Here is a 19,267-nt window from a genome sequence, read left to right as displayed (position 1 = left end):
CCGCGGGATGCGCGGGGCGGGGCCGGCCCGCCCGCGGCACCGTGCGGGAGCAGCGCGGGGCCGGCTCTCCCAGCGAGGGCAGGGCAGGGCAGGGCGGTCCGGCGGGACCGGCGGTGCGGGGGCTGCCGGGCCTGGCGCGGGGCCGCCCCTCGGCCCCCCCGCCCCGGGGCCGCCCAGCACCGGCAGGGTCGGGGGTCTCCGGGGAGGGTCCCTCGGGAACAGACAGCTGGGCGAGGGGAGGGAGGCGCGGCCGTGCTGATCTCGCCGAGCGGCGCCGGGCTCTGCCGACGCTTGGGGCTGCTGTGCCTCCAGCAGCATCCTGTGGGTTGGGTGGGCTCGGCCCTGGAGCTTGGCCCCTTTGTGCACGTGCCGTGCTCTGCTTCGTTCATTTCTGGAAGCGTTTTTTAATGGGAGTTGGGCGAGGACTGTGAGTTTGTGCGTGTGCGAAGAGGTGGCTTCATCGTTAGGCAGATCCTGCAGAAACGCTTCAGAGAGCTACTCGGTCTGAGTAAATACAATGTTATGCGTGTTGCAGGCCTGTGTGGGCTCTGATTAAGGTATTTTTAATGTTATATGTCTAAAGATATCTGTGAGGAAGGGGAAGGCTGCTCCCTTCCCCAACCCCCTGCACAACCGCTTGAGAAGGATGTGGGAAACTGAGGTAGAATGACAAGCTCGGGGTTGTATGGGGAGCCTGTGCTGGAGTAGCGCAGAGGCTTCCCAGATGTAAGGGTTGTTCTGACCACTGGATTCTCTGTCCCTTGTGGACTTATTTCATAAGTTCAGTGTTTAGTAGAGGAGACAAGGGTTAAGTAAAGAAGTATGTGCCAAGCCAGTGTTGATAAAGCAGGGATGTGGTCTCCAGCCCAGTACTTGTGCCAACATCAGAGGCAAATTTGTCATAGCCCAGTTTGCTGCTGAGCACTGCAGCCCGTTTCTCTGCATCTTTTGAGCAGTTGTATCTCTGTCGCACGCTCCTCTTGTTGCCACCTGGGTGCTGTTGAAGACAAACCAAACTATTTTCTCTTGATACCTCAAGACACAGATCCACCATTTAGCTCAGCAGTGCTCACATTAGTTCTTGGGAAGGTGTTGGAAGTGCAGGTGTTTGCTTCTGTCTGAGATTCTGAATTGGATTTAAGAGGTTTGTAGCTGTAGAGGGGATATGTTTGAGAACTCGCAATAGAGGTGAGCTTTCTCTAGAGCAAAGGACTATACTCAAGTGCAGGATAGAACTGCAGTACTGTCATATTCAGGGTCTTCCTTATCATGGCAACATTGCTCACTGTGTGGAACAAGCCTTTGTTCTGCGGTCGTGGGCTTGGCAAAGTCCAGCCTTTGCTTGTTTTCTCTGTTGAACCCTGTCAGTGGGACTGAAGCCTGGAAGTTACGAGAGGGACAGAGGAATGACGTGTCACCATGGGCAATCCTCTCTGTATTTCATAGTCTCATTTGCTTAATTTTTTTTTAAATTGCTGCCAACATGGGTTTGTTGTTTTTTCTTGCACTGATGCCTGCAACATTCCTGTGAAGTCCTTAGAATTGATCAAACAGCTTCAAAAGTTTCTGTTTCAAGAAGAAAAATGCCATGAAGTTATAGACTTTGGCCTTGCTTCACTTGGCTGATAACATGAAGTGTTAAAAGTGAGAGAGCAGCATGCTTGGGAGATGGACATGTTTCTCTAGTTCACGTGACATTCCCTAGAAGGACAGTTGCAGAGAATGCCGACAAGAGAATGAGCTGGTCCTCCAGTCATCTTTGAAGTTCTGTAGGAATGTTAAATTTGTGCTACAACTTAAGTGTTGAGAAAATTGTATATTTAAACAGCAAAACTCAAACGATTTATCTGTTTCTCCTATGTGTTAGTCTTTCTCTGTCCATCAGGCAGTTTGTTCAGGGCTGTTGGTTATTAGAGGATGAGAGCTGACAGCAAGTCTGGCCACATGTGAAATGATTTACAACATTACAGTGGAGGATGAGGACAAGATCTCCTCAACAACCTTTGTGTCGAGGCAGGTCAGAAGAAGTTTCAAGAGGCTGGACGTGAAACGTTCAGATGGATAAAGTTAGGTACATGACCGCACGTACCTCTTCACTTCAATGTTCCTGCAGGTTTTTGTGAGAGGTGGCTTTGAAGTGTGTGGACTGCCATTACAGGTCCCTTCTGGCCTCAGATGACTTTGGATCAGGCTCATGTGTCACCCTGAGCCTCTCATTATCTCGGGCCTTGCCTAGACTAGGGATGGAAATGTTGTTGGTGTGCCTCTGAATCGGGCTTGCTGCTGTTAATACCTCCTTGGCTGGCAACTATGATTGAAGCTTCCTCCTGGATTCTGACAGTACCAGCGCACCTTCCAGCAGCCTTTGCCAGTGCATAAGAGAAAATGCTGACAAGTATATAAAGGTCCCTCACCCGATTGAATAAAATAGACTGTTCTTGTCTATTAATTTCTTCAGACTGTGACTTTAGTAAATTATAAGCAGTCTGACTGAGGGAAGGTGTTTGCTTCTTTCCTTGATGAAGGGTTGGTGTTGTGTCAGTGTTGTGCAGAACAGCATTAGCTTTACCCCACTGTTTAATGGCATCCATTTCATGTTGCTCTTTGCTCAGTTGCTTCATTTTCATCACCCTGTACAGTGTTGAAGTTTGCATTATGTGTTTCTTTCAAGCTCACTCAGTGCTTTGGATATTGTCCATTGGACCAACCTGTTACCAGTTCTCAAAGCTGTCTGAAAGCCTGATGTGAGCTAGTTATGAGCTTTGCACAGTGGGATACTGAGGAGCTAAACAAATACACGCTCTTTGGCATTCTGCACTGCACTGGTGTCTGGCTCTGTCACGCACGTGAGAGCTCACTTTCTCCTCTCTTTGGCAGCACTAGCATTCTTACACCAAAAACCCAAATAAACTGCACGGAGTTGTAACTGTTAAACTTACAGGAGGGCAACAAATGGATTTTGTGGTCTGAGAGGCTGTTGGTGCTCCCCAAGAGATTTGATCTCAGCTCATGTGTTTGAGTTCACCTGGTTTCCTGTTCTGTTCCTTAACCAAATCTCTGCATGTCTGGCTCTGCAAGGAGGGAGATGTCCATTGTGCATCTAAAAACAAGGATACCAAATAGAAGCCGCAAAATTAATTGTTAGGAGAGCGTCATCATCATTCGTTTATTGGAAGTGAGTGGGCGGATTTAAAATTCTCTAATTTGTTTCCACCACCAGCCAGTTAATAGACTAAACAGCCTAACCAGGCCAGTCCCTGGTGCAGTGTGTCTGTACTTCAGGTTTAAGCTATGCCCTTTATTTTCACTTTGCTTATAGATGCTTTAGGTTCCAAGGTATTTCAGAAAGCCAAATGAAACCAATAATGATTTGAGGCAGAGTTCTGATCAAAACAGGGTCAGATTCTGACCTATGTTTCAAAATGATGCTGAGCAGAATTGCAGGTGTGTGTCTCTGCCTGTTACATGCAGGTGGTTTTGTTGCCCAGAAGTCTCTTCACTGCCAGTAGAGGTTCAGCCCAATTCATGATATTGTCAAACAAAAACCCCTTTTGCTCCTCCTTGTCCTGTGCTCCCTCCACCTGTTTTATAAATCTAAAAGTGTTGTTGTGGCTTTCTGCATTCCCTTGCAGCTTCTGTTGAGAGAGTAACCCTCCTTCCCCTCCTTGGAGCTGAACTGGTTCTAGGTTCTGTTTTCTGCTGGCCCCAGTCAGCAGTTGAAATCCTGCTGCTGCTGAGAGTTTTCCTCTCCTTGCCCAAGAGTTTCCATGGCAGCCCTGCTGAACAGGGGTAGGCAAAGACCCCTATTTTGCCATGCAAACAAATTTGAGTCATGGAAGAGAGATGGGCATTAGCTGGGAAGCCTGAAAAGAGACAAAGAAAATGAACTTTTTCCAAAACTGTTGGCTTGCAAACTGCTGCTGTTGCGTCCCACAGTCAGTGTCCCTGGAGGGCTTGCACCCAGGGTATGATCTTGTGTATTATTTTGCCATTCCAACCTGTCATTTTACTGTTAGCACTTGTCTCTCAAGTACTTCCTTCCGGGGTAATTCTGGCTTGGACTTGTACGTGAAACCTTACTTCTGTGTCACCAGGCAGTTATATACCTGTAGGGAAAAGAAGGTCCTGGAGGACTGGAGTAAAGAGTTTATATTGAACTCACTGCTCTCTTTAAAATTCAGTTATCCTGATCTTTACCAGCATGTGGTGGTATTGTTTTTTTTTTCCTCAAGGTGTTATCTCACCCTCAGTTCCCACTGCAGACTTGCTTTGCAGTGGCTCTGGGGAAGGTGCTGAATTTCTACCCTATTCCTGCCTGTAAAATAGGAGCTTCTTGGTATTCTACCACTTTTCTCTTTAACTGATGTACAGGAAGAGATGCTTTCTATCCCAGGACTGGCTAAATTAGTGATCTTAGCCTAAGGAACTTCATCGATTGCAATGCAAACAGAGATTACAAGATTCAGATGTGAGCTGTGAAGCTCCTTGTCCTGCTGGCAGACTTGCAAGTGATGGGTCACTCTGCTCTAGTTCTCAGTAGTGTTCTAACTTCCAAACCTTGCTAAGCATTTTACCCACAGGAGGCTACAAGTGAAAATCTCTTCCTTTCCTTCCCATATTTTCCCAGATGAGCCAATATTGCTGCTGGATTGTGGAGGAGAGGGTTAGGATGTCACTCTGGAAAATTTTGTCCTGCACTCCTAGTTGCAGTAAAAGGGGGGCTGGATGCCTTTTCCGTTCTTGTGGGATTCATCACCACAGCCCCTTGGGGAACCTTGTGCGCTCTTGGCTCGGACACCTTGCAGAGCTGAGCTCTAAGTCGGAAGTCGTAGAGAGCCAGTGCTGTGTAATTTGTGGGCCAGGGGCCCTCAGTGTCAGAGCTGCAGTCTGCAGGCTCTAAGATAAGGTTAGATCTCTCTAGAGTGAGGGAGAGGTAGGATATTTTTGTACATATAAACCCAAAACTTGAATCACAGAATCAAGTGTCATGATGATAGTTGTGTGTGTGTTGCCCCACTGCCACCGGTCCATTGCCCCTAATTAATTGCTTGTGGTATGTTATCTTGGAACACTGAACTGAGATGCCTACAAGAGGGAGTCCACACAGAGCAGCTCCTGACATTATAGGATTTTGAGCTCATTTCAGCACTTAAGCTGTTAAAAAGGAAGAAGCCCTTGAAAGCTCATTCTAGACTTGTCCTTGGTCTCAGACAAAGTTAAAACCAAACTAATTTCAGAGAGGGGTCGTATTAAGGAAACAAAAGATGCTAAAACACATCTAATTTTCCACCCTACTCTGGAAGGGTCACTCCTACTCTGCAAAGTGGTTTCATTAATGTGGGGTATTGGAGTCACATTGAGGTGACCTGCAAGCCATTTTGATTTGCTGCAGCTTCATTACTGAGGAGATTTTTTGAAGATTGTTGCCTTTCTGAAATTGGTATCTCTGTGTGAGGTGTTCAGTTACCGAGGCAGCAATGTAAACTTTTAGTGGAGGCATAAGAATTCCAGTTATCTGAAGCTTATCTCTCATCTTACCCGGGGTAGGTAATGCAACTTTCACAGCTAGCATCTGGCCAAGAAGGATTGTGTGGGGGCTAGAAGGCCACAGTTAGCTTAAGCCCTGGAAATCTTTCAGCTGTCATTCTGAAAATCTGCCTCAGTTTTCCTGATGGCAATGGAGTTGTAGCTTGGTTACTGTCTGTACTTGTGCACATGAACCCCTTAATAGACTCCAGGCAAGTTTGAAGACCAGCTATTATTTAGCAGAGTCCTAGCAAGGCTTCAGCCAGACGTGGCTCTTCTGAGGATGAACTGCCTGCAGCAGTAGAGAGTTTTGCAAACGATGCCTTGGTGCTGTGGGAAGAGAAAAAACCCTCCTTTCAAGACCTTCCCGAAAAGAAACTGCATTCACATAGGCAGTGCTTTGCTTATCAGCAAGGTTGTGCTGCGAAGTTGTGGTACTTTGAGGACAGTTAAAGTTACTGTGGAAGGAGTCTCTGCATCAAGTGCCTGCAGAGACACTTGGTACATCGAGATAAGCAAGGGGCTGTCCCGCCAGCTGATTAGGAAAGCATGAGTTGTCAGTCTGGAAATCTAAGATACCATCTTTGGATTAGGGGGAGGCTCAAGTACAAGGCAACACTAATTACTGATTTAAAACAATGACAGTGGTTGTGCAATATTCCCTGGTACTAAAGAAACATTATTACCTACTTATGGGGACAGGTGAACAATGGGGAGGGCCCAGCTGTCAGTTGGTCGGTGGGTGTTTCCTGCAAACTCCCTTCCTCCAGAAGGTTGTTCTCTTCTTCAAGTAGGACACTTGATGTGGTACTTGTCACTTCGTTCTCTCAACGGTTTGAACAAGTAAGAATACTTTGAGCTTGGAAATTGTCAATACAGCTGCTTTGTTCACTGCTACTTGCACACTGAGGGGAGAGTAGGTTTGATTGAGTGCTTGGTGATTTTTCATACTTTGTAAATCCCTGACACCAAATCCCCTCTGGGCAGGGGATAGCTGTGCCAGTTGAAGCAAAAATAGAGGAGTGTAGAGAGGGCAGAGAGCTTCCATCCTTCCTGCAGAGCTGCAGTTTGACACTTCCTTGCTGATGAGATTTCCTCTTAGTCTTTGCAGCATATGATTTCCAGGTGCTGTTCTGATAGCTCTGAACTTCTTGCCCAAGGGGACTTGGGTGGCAAATGCACTAGTTATGTATTTATACTGCCCACCTGTCAGTAGTGGTGAGCTACTGCAGCTTTGATGCCTGGTAGTTTTTATACTTGAAAAAATCTGCTGCGTTTGGCTAGGGTGGAGATCTCTTGGAGGAGGAGTTCTTTGTTGTGGAAAGTCAAGGTTCAAGGAAATATCTGTCTAATATACCTTGAACTAAATTTAAAGTGAAGTGACTATGCAATTAGGTCTTGAGACCCGTGAAAAAGAAGACTTGTTGGTACAATTGTGTTGCCGTGTTATTTCAAAAGCTGCTGGGCCACAGCTAACCACATACACACACAAAAAAAGACACCAAAGAAGTGTGGTCATGTTTAGAAGTTGTTTACAAATTAAGCTTACTGGCTGGAAGAGAGATCCCTTCAGGAAGATGACTAGAAAGGGCTGGTTATTGTGTGGCACTGGCTGTTGTCTTCAGTGAGTGGCAGCAAGAGACTTGTCTCTGCAGGCTTGTGTCTGGAGCAGTCATGTTAGAGCAGTTGTCTGGGGAGATTATGGACTGCACCGACTTTTTGGCACTTGAAGATGACAGCAAAACATGACAGAGATGATAACCTGATGACTAGAGCAGAAGAGAGTGGGCTATCATTTTAAAATCAAACAGCTGTATTGGAAGAGCTCCCCGGTACAGGCAACCCCCCAGGAGAGTAGTATTGCATTTTTTACGTGCTTCAGGTTTCCTTCCTTATTGCAAGAGGAAGAAGATTTAAAATTTCCTGTGAAGTTACCCTAAGATAAAGTCTTCCTTGAGAATTGCAAATAATGCACTTTCACTTAGTCTGGGCTAAGTGGGGTTTCTCCTAGGTGCTGAAAAATGTTCACTGGCTTATGTATCCAGTTTAATGTTGCCACAGCATCTTAGCTAACAAGTATTTCCTTATTACTATTTGAATTGACTTATTTTAAGTGCTGAGCCAGTTGCTTTGCTTTGAATTGTACCAGCTTTTATGGTGTTATGAGGGTAGTATCTAGGCTGAGTAACTTTGGGCTGTTCAGTCCTTACCAGCTTACTCCTTTAAATTCATCATTTTGAGCTCCAGTGTGGTATTAAACTTAAACCTCTCTGTAGTGGCTTTCTACTGGATAACTCTTGATGGAAAGTTCATGTGTTACTGCCAGAGGCTTTGACTAAGCACATAATTTTGATGTCTTATTAGTGAAACAGGGAACTTCTTTTGCAGTGACAGAGTAGGGATGAGAGAATAGATGTTTTTCTCTTAGATTATTTTGTCTACATATGGACATTGTTAGATGTAGCCTTGCCTGTTCCTTCAAGTGTAAACTTCAAGTCTAGGAGGAGGATTGGAGAAAACCCTTGCTCTGGAGCTTATATTTGCAGCCCTTCTCAAAACTTGGAGGAGCTCCAAACACAGGACCTGTGCCACTGAGTTATTAGTTTTGAGTTCTGCATGACTATTCTTCAGTGGGAAGTTTGTATCTTGTAACATTGCTTATCTGAAAAGTGCAGGAACAGAAATGGACCACTGGGGCTCAGGTTGTGGCTTTGTGTTTTTTCAAAGCTTGTTGTGTGGGAAGCATTTGCCCAGTTGGTTTCAAACTTGATGGGATGTAGCAGCCATATGCTTCCTTGCCTAGCAGGTTAATTTTTTTGTCAGTTTGGCTCTTGTTTTTCTCAGGTGGTATTTTTTCCACTTCCTTCTGTGAGGAAGAGGGGGAGTCAACAGACTTCCTAACATGTGTAGAAAAGCTTTTTTTTTTTTTTTAGGTAAAAATTGCCATTTAAAAACCTGTTGGCTGGTAGATGCAAGCTAGCTTCAGCCTTTCCTCTTGGCTTACTATTACTGTTTTCCCCAGGATTCAAAGGTGTTTCTGGCTCTTTTCCCATGTGTGCATTTAATAGTGGTGCCATAATGTATAGTGGATCTTCTTTAGACTACAGTGCTCAAGGTTGTGACACACATCTGTTCTGCTATAGTGCCTCATGATTTTTATCCTATGTCTTCCTTCATGTGTTTAAAAATCCAGAACTTGGAGAGAAATTTGTTTACATTAGTTTGCTTAAAAGGTCGTTTCTGTGCTTGTAGGCAGAGACTTACAAACTCTCAAATGAAAACCACATAGAAGAAAGACCTGTAACTTTCAATGCTCCTTTCTCATGGCACTATGGCCAGCAAATGGTTTCTTGGATGTGTCAAGACTTGTTTATGTGTGATGTTAATAAAAAATGGCTATTCTGTGGTAACTAACACTCATTCACACCCTTCTGTAATCTGAATTTTCGAGTTTAAGCAAGTTCTACATTTACATTTTCAAAGCAATTACACTTTCTTCACCATGTGATATCCAGTTTAACAGAAGAGTCTGCTTTTGAACATGTGTGCAGTTTCTGGAGTCCAGAAGCAAACTGCACAGCTAACTTGAAAGGCTTGAGCTAGAACGTGTTAGCAGCTAAACACCGCTTCCCTGCCACTTCTCCCTTAGTTCCATGCTAGTGAGGGGTCTGGTAAAATGCTGCCCTACTGTGTGAAAACCCTTTGGTTGGGCACTCTGACACTGCTGTGAGTAATACTGCCTCACATAACTAGAGTGCCTGCAGCAAGGAGCAAGACCAGCCTGTGCTCGAGGGCAGGGGCCAGTATTCAGAGCTGCAGACAGGGAGACTTGGACAGAAATGTCTGCTGCACTTCTACAACTGGTTGAAGTGGCCCTGTTTTTGTGCCTGTGCTGCCATGGGTAGTCGGAGCTGTGTCATTTTGGTTGAGGATGGGAAAGCTTAGAGCACTTCTTTCAGAGTTAATGCTAAACTGATCAAGTCAGAAACTGTGGCATCAGCAATAAAAAAGGCAATGCTTTTTCCTCTAGTTTGGAACCAATATTTCTCTTAGAAAGAAAAAAGGCATCGCTCTAAGAGTATTGGTGGGGGTGGGATGTTGTCAATTTAGAGTTTGAAGTCAAATCACTCTTGAAGTGACTTGAAACAAAATGGCGAGAGTTTTGCATGTCCTTGAAAAGGTTCGGGCTGGGGTAGTGGTCACAGATAAGCTATCAGAGCACTAACCCAAAGCTCAAGGTGCTGTGTGTGCAGTTGCAGCTGATGCTTCCTTGCTGCTCTGGGGGGTGAGGTTTTCTGGTGAGGAGAGAGTTCAATCTACACACACAAGCAATCCCTTCTGGCTGAGGGTGGGATTTTCCAGGCAGTTGGCTGAGGTGAATCCCTGGATGTACAGAACCAGTTTTGATCACCATCAGCCAGCGGGTATTTGAACTGGCTGCCTGGAATGGAGAGACCTGCTCTCCAGTGACTCCTGCGTAGCCAGTGTGGGCAGCTGGGACATGTGTGGTCGTACTTGTAGGGTTAGGGAAGCTTAAGACCTCAGTGCTGAATCTAGATGCTGTGCTTGGTGGTGGTAAGATGTGGCAGTGTGTAAGTCTGGCCAGGGAGGATGGAGGTGAGATAATGAACTGAAATACTCTGTGTGTGAGGGATGCTTTCGTTTCCGGGCTGGGATTCTTGTGTGCATCTCATCTGGTGTCAGATCCACTTTGTTTTTATTAAGACTTTAGTGAAGGCCTTATTTGCTCAAACAGAAGGTATTTAGATTTGCTGCCCCGGTGCTTCCAATTAGTGAACTTGTGCCTCCAGCTTCCTTCCAGTTGTTTATTGAACCAGGTGTCTGCTGCACAGCCTCTTCCCTTGCTCTGAGCATGACCTGCTTTCCTCATGCTGGCGGAAAAAGTAGGGCAGATTTCTAGCTTTGGGTATTATTAGCCAGGAAACAAAAAGACACCCTGGGTTTTTATCACCCCCTCCTGAAAGAGCTAACCTGTGATGAGGGAGTGCTTCAGGAAGCAGTATGGTGATGCCAAGAGCCCTGGTCTGTGGGAGGGTGGAGATCAGGCCCCCCAGTCTGTTCCCTGGCTGCCTGGAGGGGCTCATTTGGCTGCAGATGGAGGGACAGTAAAAGGGCTGCAACTGGGTTCCTCCCTAATGAAGTCCTTGGACAGGAGAGTTTCTAGAGTTGAGGAACATAACCAAACCCTAAACTTACAGTAATTTTTTTAGGCATAAGCCAAAAGTTTGGGACCCCTGGTGGCCTAGTGGTTAGCATGCAGGACTCTCACTGCTGCGACCCAGGTTCGAATCCCAGTCCCCCGGGCAGATGGAGCTCATTAGCCCTGTGAGGCCATCCATCTATGAGAAGGTCACTCTAAACAAACCTACGTCCTGAGGACCTCACTGCCATTGTCCAAGCTTGCTTGGCCCCGGCAGATGAACCTTAGGATTAAAGGGTGGGCTCAGTTCAGCGCATGCTGTGTCTCACCTAAAAAACCCATTGCGCAGGCTGGAAAGGTAAAAGACCTTTCCCAAAATCTTCGTTCGCGAAGACTGGCCATTATTACCTCAGAATGAGTGGCAGCAAAGTTTGGCCTGACGATCCTTGTGTGTGGCCTTGGTTCTCAGGACACCACAGGCACTGTTGGTTGAACTGCATTTAGACTGTGCTAGTGCTGTTTCCTGTACACCTGTAGTTGGGATGTAACAGGATTCAGCCTGGAAACAGCTTGAGCACTTAGTTTTTTAAGACTGATTGTTTTACATTCCTGGAGCCCAGTGTTAGTGCTGTGTCTCGCTGACCAGCTGATTACGTGGATTGCTGAAGGCCAACAGTCAAAACAGGATCCAGACCACTCATTAAAGTAGATGGGTTTTCCTGGTGATCTGCTTTAAGAATTTTGTCTCCTCCTTTGTGGGTAGATGGTGATGGTGGCAGTTGCAATAGTATTGATTACTAATCAGCTGCTACTTAAGCCACAAATTTACTGTCTCTCGCTAAAACTTGTAGGGAACTGATGGGTAACTGCTGTCGTAAAGAATAACCAAAGGTTTTTGTCCTGACCTACCTTGTTTGATTCCTTAAAATAGAACAATGCTGCTCATATCTGACTTACCACAGCTTGGCAGCTGTATATGAATAACCTATTTTGTGACATGCTTTCAGTCTTGTCTTTTTTTTTTTCTCCAGTTTTAATTTAACCTATAATACTGTTCTTTTTCATTTCTTTCAGAATGGACTGCTGAATTGGGATTTATTGCAGACTCAACAGTTCAGCACTGCTCGTTGCTTCATCTATTACTAGTTATTTAAATTGGACTTTTAATATCCTGCCAGCTGCTGTCCACACACACATGGTGCATTGTTGCCATTCTCAGAATTGCATCTTTGAAACCCAGACCCTCAGTAACCTTCATCGAAGAAAGAGGCGACCTCCTGCGTACTTTTATAGAGGGATTTTTTGGGCCTGCTGCCCTCTGGCTTTCTTGCTGGTGCTGTATTTTTGAGACACTATGGAGCCCAGTATGGAGTACTGCTTGGCACAGGTGCTGCAGAAGGATGTTGGAAAGAGACTTCAGGTTGGCCAGGAATTGATTGATTACTTCTCAGATAAACAAAAGTCAGCTGACCTTGAACATGATCAGACTATGCTGGATAAAATGGTTGATGGACTGGCCACTTCTTGGGTAAATTCCAGCAATTATAAGGTAAGAATTGTCACATGGAATGTGATTACTGTCAGAAGTTTTGATGTCAAGTGTTACTTGATGTAAGTGAAAGTTGTATAGTAGACGTGCTGTTGTACTATTCTGTAAGCTGGTAATTATGTTGAATCCACCATTGCTGTTCCATATATATCTTGGTAGCTGGTAGGTGCTATGATATTGAGGACTCAAGGCAGTAAGAATTCAGTAAATGGTGTATTAAGCACAAGTGGATTTATATTTGGTGTTCATAGTTTGTGATATCCTGGTTTCTTTGTATACCTTGTTAGGTGGTGGCACGCTTAGATCATCCCAGTAGTTAGCAGCGTTGATTTCCTGCGATATTAACAAAGTTTATAAAACTACAGAAAGCATATATAAACACCAGTATTTTTCATTGTCATTAAATCTTGCCAGACTTTTTTCCCCTATTTTCTCTGGGCAACTTAGACACAATAGATCAATTGTACTTAGCTCAAGAAAGGTAATGTGTGTGTATGTATCTTCTGTTGAGTGTGATAGTGTAGAAATGACTTGGTAGGACATGGAACTCCACTGCCTTGTTATCCCTGTTGTGTTGCTTCATCTCCCTGCAGGTCTTAGTGAGGAAGTCCTACCACAGGAAGTACTGTGAGAGTGGGGAGGGCTTCTCCTCTGTGGCTTGGAAAACTCCTGTCCTGGTCTGTTCTTGAGGCACTTGGACAAGTCTAATAGGGGTACTTAAGATATTGTATGGGATGTAATAGGAGACTTTGTTCCTGTCTCTTAAGTCCAGGAAAATCTGACAGTGAAAGTTCCTACAGAGCTGAGCCTGAAGATACTTAACTGAGGGTTGTACTGAAGTTTGTGAACTCCTGGAGAAGTGAAGGAGGGAGTGACTGTATAGGTTGCAAGTGCTCTGGAGCTCAACATCTTCAAATTAGTTTAAGTTATTTTTAACAGAAATTTTGATTGAGAAGTGGTGTGAGTTTGCAGAGTGTTGGTTAATGTGTTCTGCACAGCTGCATTTTTTTCTCTACGTTTTTGTCAACAAGCAGCTGTGGTAGAAGCTGTTTGACATATTGGGGAAAAAAACCCCTCAAACACTAAAAACACAACCACCGAAATCAGTATAGTCTCAATAGAGGATCCATTCTGCTGGAGCACATGAAGAACTTTTTAGTTTGCTGTTGTGAACAAACACTGTACATAGAATTTTCTGAAATTGCATATTCTTATTCCCCTTTTTCTTGCTTACTGTCTTTCTCTTACAGACTTCCATGATTCTCAGTGGAAGGGTAACCCTATCACAGTAAAATTGAAATTGTTACAAAATGTGCTTTTTGCATGGATTTTTATTAACTGATATGGATCGCAGAGCTATGCAGTGCTTTGCAATTCCAGAGTCACTCTTAGTTTGCAGAATTTCTTTTCAGATAACTTGCTCCCCTTCCCAGTCTTTTGTCTGTTGAACTGCACGCTTACAGTGATCACTGAGGTATTCATTTTCCAGTAGCAAACTGGTGACACTTTTGTGCTGCAATGACTCTGTTCCAGAACTCATGCTGCTGAGCTGGCTGTTCGTTAATGCACGTGTTCCATAGATAGCATTTGCTGTGATTAATAAGTTCTAGTAAGCATAACAGAGACATGTCTCGGATATCTGGAGAGTGTTTTCTCAGTGAATGAGTATAATAGGGGATGTGAAGCCTTTGCGTGGGGCAAACTGGCTACCTGGAGGTTAGTGGTGTGGTGAGATCTGCTTCAGGATCCAGCCAGGCCTTAGTGCACCATCATGTGCCAGTTCTTTCCTTTTGTTTTAGTGCCTGCATCTGCATTTTTGTCCCCTTTCTTCTTGACTGCTTGTGGGGTGGGGGTTCAGATGCTCAGCTCTGTCTGGTGTGAAGGGAGCACAGGGGGCTGGTGTCATCTGATCCGGTTCATGGGTTAGTGTGTCCACCTTGAAAGCCCAAGCATCACTGCCCTGGAACAGCCATCTGGAGAGATAAACTGCAGTTGTTTGGTCACAGCTGAAAAAGACATTACATTTGTAGTCTGTTTCTCTTCTCATCTCAGTCCCTTAGTTTGAAAAAGTATCAGCTTGAAACAAAGATTGAGATCATCTTCAGGATTTGAAATTTCCCTACAGTTCAGTGATAAAGCATGTGGTCTCAGAATTAGACCGAGTTTGTGTAACAGACCCATTGTCTTGGGACAGCATCCAGTTGATTCATGGCCCCTGCTTGTCTGGGACTCATCTAACTATACACTTGTGCTTACATGATATCACCGAGGAATCATCAGTGAACTAAAGAGAAGTGATATCTCTAAGGCAAACCGGTTCAGTTTGGATTAGGAGGAGCTTGAGCTGATGATGAAATTATTACACCTTTACAGGAAGGGCTCAAGCTGTTTCATTGGCATGCAATTCTGAGCTGTGTAAGTCATGACCATCTTTGGTGTTTTTAGGCTTTGGTGTTTTTCTGTGTTTTTTCTGTTTTAACATGACAATATTTTGTGAAGTCCTTGACCTCAGCACCCTGAGTGGAGACAATGTAATCTTCTTTTTCAAGTGATGCAGCGAAAAAGAGTGATGAAGGGTAGAGATGCTTCTCTTTCCATGTTGCTGTCCAAGTCTATAAAAACATCACACGTGAAACATAGTGAGACCTAACACGCTTCTGATAGCACTCTGCCCTCTGAAACTCTTGTAATAAATGGTCTTGTGACCTGATCACTTATTCCTGCTTCCTAACAGGCAGCTGCCTTAGGTGCAGAAGGTGCTTGGATAGTTCAAGGTGCTTTTCAAGTCAAGGAAACCTAAGAATGGTTGTATGAAGCAAGGTGCTGAGGTCCAATGTAAACCCATTTGAGTGTTTGTGCTTGCCAGGAGCGCTCTTGAACTGCACCCAACAGGCACTGCCTGGCCTACATTTTCCCAGCAGTATTTATAGGTGTGTGGAAGACAGAAGAACAGAGCACAGTGAGAGATGAATTCACTTTGAGAGCTCTTTCTCCTCTTTGGAGCACAGCTACTTAGAGCAGACAACCTGTGTTTGTGTGGGCAGTAGGAGTCATGTGTTACACCAACGAGGTTGGGCTGGGAAGGTATTTTAGGATGCTGCAGACCAAGGAGGAATCCTCCCTCTCTTCTGTTTCTTCATGTGTTTTGTTTGCTTGCTCTGTGCTGTTTCGGGATGGTGGTTCTGCTTGACTCCATTTCTTCCCTTGCTAAGCATAAAAGGGAGTTATTTTGCTGAGCTTTGAGTCTCTGAACGATAACTAAGGCCTGCAGAGCTGTCTGTCTTGAGATATGAAGTGAAACAGCACAGCAGTGTCAGGGACTTCAGCATGTCCTCCCAGCTTCACAATCCTGCAGCAAGGGAGAGGGCTGAAATGTCAGTAATCCCTTGGTGAGCAATCTCTCTCTGAGCTGCTTGTGGCACTATTTAGTAATGTTGCTGTTAAGTGTGCAGGATCTCCTGGCTCATCTCTGACTGATGTGCCTTTCTCTGTACCCAGACTAGGATGTGCCATTGATGTTTCCTCTCGAGGTGTAGGGTAAAGTAATATGTCCAGGATCTTAAAGTGATTTTCTACCAACCTGATATTCCTAGAAGTGAACTGAGGGTGTTTGGCAGTGACCTGCTTCTCCACAACGGTATTGTACTGTTGCCCCCATCTAGCAATGTTGATGAGGTCTCTTGCTCGTTTTTGTTCCCTGGGATGTGTGGCCTGGGCTGTTGGAGTTGAGGTTTACATGGGAGATAGCCCTTGTTATTGCTAGTTGCTTTTTCATAAATGCCCAGGAGTGAAGTAGACAGAGATTTGGTGGTGACAACCTTCAAGCAAGTCAGGATTCAGCATATTAAAGAGAGATTCTAGTCAATGTTTTCTTGTGTTGCAGAGTGGTAGGAGAGGCCAGTTTGAAGTGAAACTGGGTGGAGGTTTGCAGTAAGGAATTGGATGAAACTTTTTTTTTTTTTCCCCATGCACTTTGGTGATTTTTTTGGGTCTGCACTGCTCTCACTGGACAGGGTTTGCTTTCCAGGGAGAGTATCTCACCCTTGCATGGGACGATCCCTTTGACCCAGTGCAGCTGATCTGTGTGAGGCTCTGTGCCCAGCAGCCTGCAGGACTGGGTTTTGGCTCTGAGTGGGGACTTAGGGACTGACATGGTTAACAGACCCCCCCACGTCTGAGGACACTTCCACATCCACAGCCTCCTGCTGTTCTGGTAGACCCAGTCTGTCAGGCTGGGCTGTGTCCTTGAGCTTGCTTTGTGTTCATGTATGCAGGACTTCAGATGTGATTTGTTTAGCTGATGTTGTTACTTACAGAGACATTATGCTCTTAAAAATAAAATATATGGTGAGATGTTACAGAGAAATTTTTTGGTGTGGTGAAATACTGCAGAGAAATTTTATTTCCCCTGACAGAATTCCTAATAGTGTTAGAGAAAGCAGCCGTCCATTCTGATCTGTTTCTGAATATCAAGCATTACAAGAGCACGCCTCACTGAACTGAAGAGAAATAAAACTTACATACATAAATTAGCTGGCTTTCTTAAACTGTGTATTGAATAATTTTTTTTTTGCTTTGCTAATTGAGGGGTAGAACAGATGGTGCAGGCTTAGTTTGAAGTGACATCCATTAGAGTTACTTAAGCTGATGAATGGTTGTTCACTGTAAGCATACATTTGTTCTCTATACCATGTTTATTTTGGTTGAAATTCAGTGGAAGAAGTCCTGATTTAAGAAATAATTATCATGCATGGTTATGGGTTGATATGATAATTTGGTAAGTGTGTTTTGTTGGGTATTTAATGCATGGGGGAAAAGGACGTCACCATCTGGGGAAGAAAAAGGAACTTGTAAAGGGTTTCCTTTACAGCAGCTGCTGTTAGCTGGTGAGTTTTGGGATGCTGGGGGGACATGAAGATCAGTAATGTATACATTCATTTAGTACTTTGATCCCTTAAAACCTCTTTACCAGAGGCTGAAATTGCAAATAAAAATTAATTAAATTAGTTTTGATATGATAAGTGGACTATGAAGGAAGAGTGACTTTGAGATCTGGACTTGCAAGTAGAGGCTATTCCTTGTATATGTCCATATTGCAAAAGGTATCTTGGCAAAAACTGTTTTTGATGTCTCCTCTTGTGGGGAGAAGAGTTACCTTAGGAAGGACTAAAGACTCGTTGGGTTTGAACTACATTTATGGAGCGTGTCCAATCCTTATTTTTAGGCTTTTGTGCTGGCATACTCCTAATAACTGGATTTTCCTGCCCTAAACTTATGAAAGAGCAGAGTTTTGGCTCCAGGATATCCAGTTTCTTGTAAGCATTGATGTTAATTCCCAGTCCAGCTGATCGCTTGGTTTTTCCCTGGCTCTAGAAGCTGGACCTGCCTTTCAACACTCACTGTGTGGTAATTTGATGGGATTATGATGTAGCTCTTACCTGTATGGTATCAGTAGTGTGGGGAGTGCCACGGAGGGTGCAGTGCAGAATAGGAGATGGGAGCAGCTGGGATAGATCAAATGCAGTACTAGCTCCAGTCCTTTGTATTCAGGGCAGGGAAAAAATTAACTGCTGTAGCAAGTCAGCATTTAGAATTTCCCTGTGGCTTTTTCTTCACACTTGAAAGGTAATAATGACTGATTGTAGCAGGAAGGGTTGTCCTTTTCTGGCTGGGTGGGAAGAACTGTAGTGGAGTAGTAATACTTTCTGGTTGTTTTATGCACAATGTGGATGTGCTACTGGTTGCATAAAACAAAAAGCTTGTGAGCCTTAGTGTACCAGACAACAGTGTCTTTCAGTTGTTTGCCAAGGTATTACCAAATCCAATATAAATAGTGAGAACCTACAGGATCCCAAGAGAGTGTGAAGAGTGGAGACACAGTGTTGAAATAAAGGGGACAGAAGTTTGTTTACAAAATTGTGGCACATTCAAGGTCTGGCTGACTTGATATCCTTGGTGGCCTTTAGTGGATGGTGAGAGATGAGTAGAAAAATGGGATATAAAGTAAAAGTTTCCCTTGCATTTCCTTCTGGCTTGTAGAGGTTTCAGCCTCTGATTTAATTTTCTGACCAAACTAAGTTCCCGTAGGATTTTAACCCTGGGACTAGCAAGTGTCATCTGTTACTGCCTTTTTGTTTGTTTGTTTGTTTTGTTGCGTTAGATCTATTTTCTCTTGGTTGTTTGGTAGAGTGGCTGCCTCAGCATTGGCAAGGCCAAACAGGCTCTCATTTGGGACCAGTCAACACACAACAGACTGAACCATTGTGGTTACTAAATTGAGAGGATAAAGCTATTCCTTTAATGCTGGTGTAGTGTTTCAGTTGCAGCACTTCAGTGCTTGTCACCAGGATTTATTCAGAGGTCTAACACAGTCACCCAGCTCTCAGGAAACCTTGGTGTGCGTTGCTTGACTGCAGGCTGAGGGTCACAGCTGATGCATCGGTGGAAAAGGCAGATTATTGGGGATTTATTTTCGTGGGGATAAGGGTGTACTAATGCTATTGTACAGTGCCTTGTTGGACTCTCTCTGGCATGTGCTGTACAGTTCTAGTTGCCTGTCTGCAAGGAAGGAATTCCAGCTGGAACAGGTGCAGGGAAGGGCTAGTGGAGTGTTCAGGGGACTGGAGAGCCTGCCTAACCAGAGGAGACTAAAAGTTTGGCTTGTTTATTTTACAGTATGAAGGCTGACAGGGAATATGACTGCTATCTATAAATACATCAGAGGGGTGAACCTCAGGGAGGAGAAAGAACTATTAGATCTAAAGGGCAAGGTTAGCACAAGAACGAAGGGTATAAACTGGCTGTGAGTAAATTTAGTCTGCATGTGAGATGAAAGTTGCCTGCAGCAAGAACGTTGGAAAACTCTTGGAGATGAATAGATAAGGACAAGGCATTTGGTTTTGGAATAGACCTTGTGATGATTTTGAATAGTTTATGTACAGTATAGAGTAACAGGGATTATGCACAGTGATAGGGAAGGTTCATTTCAGTCCAGTCTGTGTGGTAGAACAGGTATGATACTATGCCTGAAA

General features: G+C 44.5%; 1 protein-coding gene across 13 annotated transcripts in view; it reads left to right on the top strand.

Moving 5' to 3' along the window:
* CLASP1 (cytoplasmic linker associated protein 1) overlaps positions 1 to 19,267 on the top strand; it is a 179,650-nt gene that overhangs the window by 6,645 nt on the left and 153,738 nt on the right. For all 13 annotated transcript variants that reach the window (XM_027678952.1, XM_027678951.1, XM_027678949.1 and 10 more), the window contains one exon: positions 11,762 to 12,236. In XM_027678952.1, coding sequence (XP_027534753.1) covers positions 12,042 to 12,236 — 195 coding nt within the window. In that variant the 5' untranslated portion in view covers positions 11,762 to 12,041. Of the gene's footprint in view, positions 1 to 11,761; positions 12,237 to 19,267 lie in introns of those variants that run through there.

The sequence above is a fragment of the Neopelma chrysocephalum genome, unplaced genomic scaffold, assembly GCF_003984885.1.
Source record: "Neopelma chrysocephalum unplaced genomic scaffold, ASM398488v2 Primary Assembly neopelma1_44, whole genome shotgun sequence".
NCBI classification, from domain to species: domain Eukaryota; kingdom Metazoa; phylum Chordata; class Aves; order Passeriformes; family Pipridae; genus Neopelma; species Neopelma chrysocephalum.
Note: the sequence above shows the minus strand (reverse complement) of the source record. Positions and strands in the feature narration are given on the sequence as shown.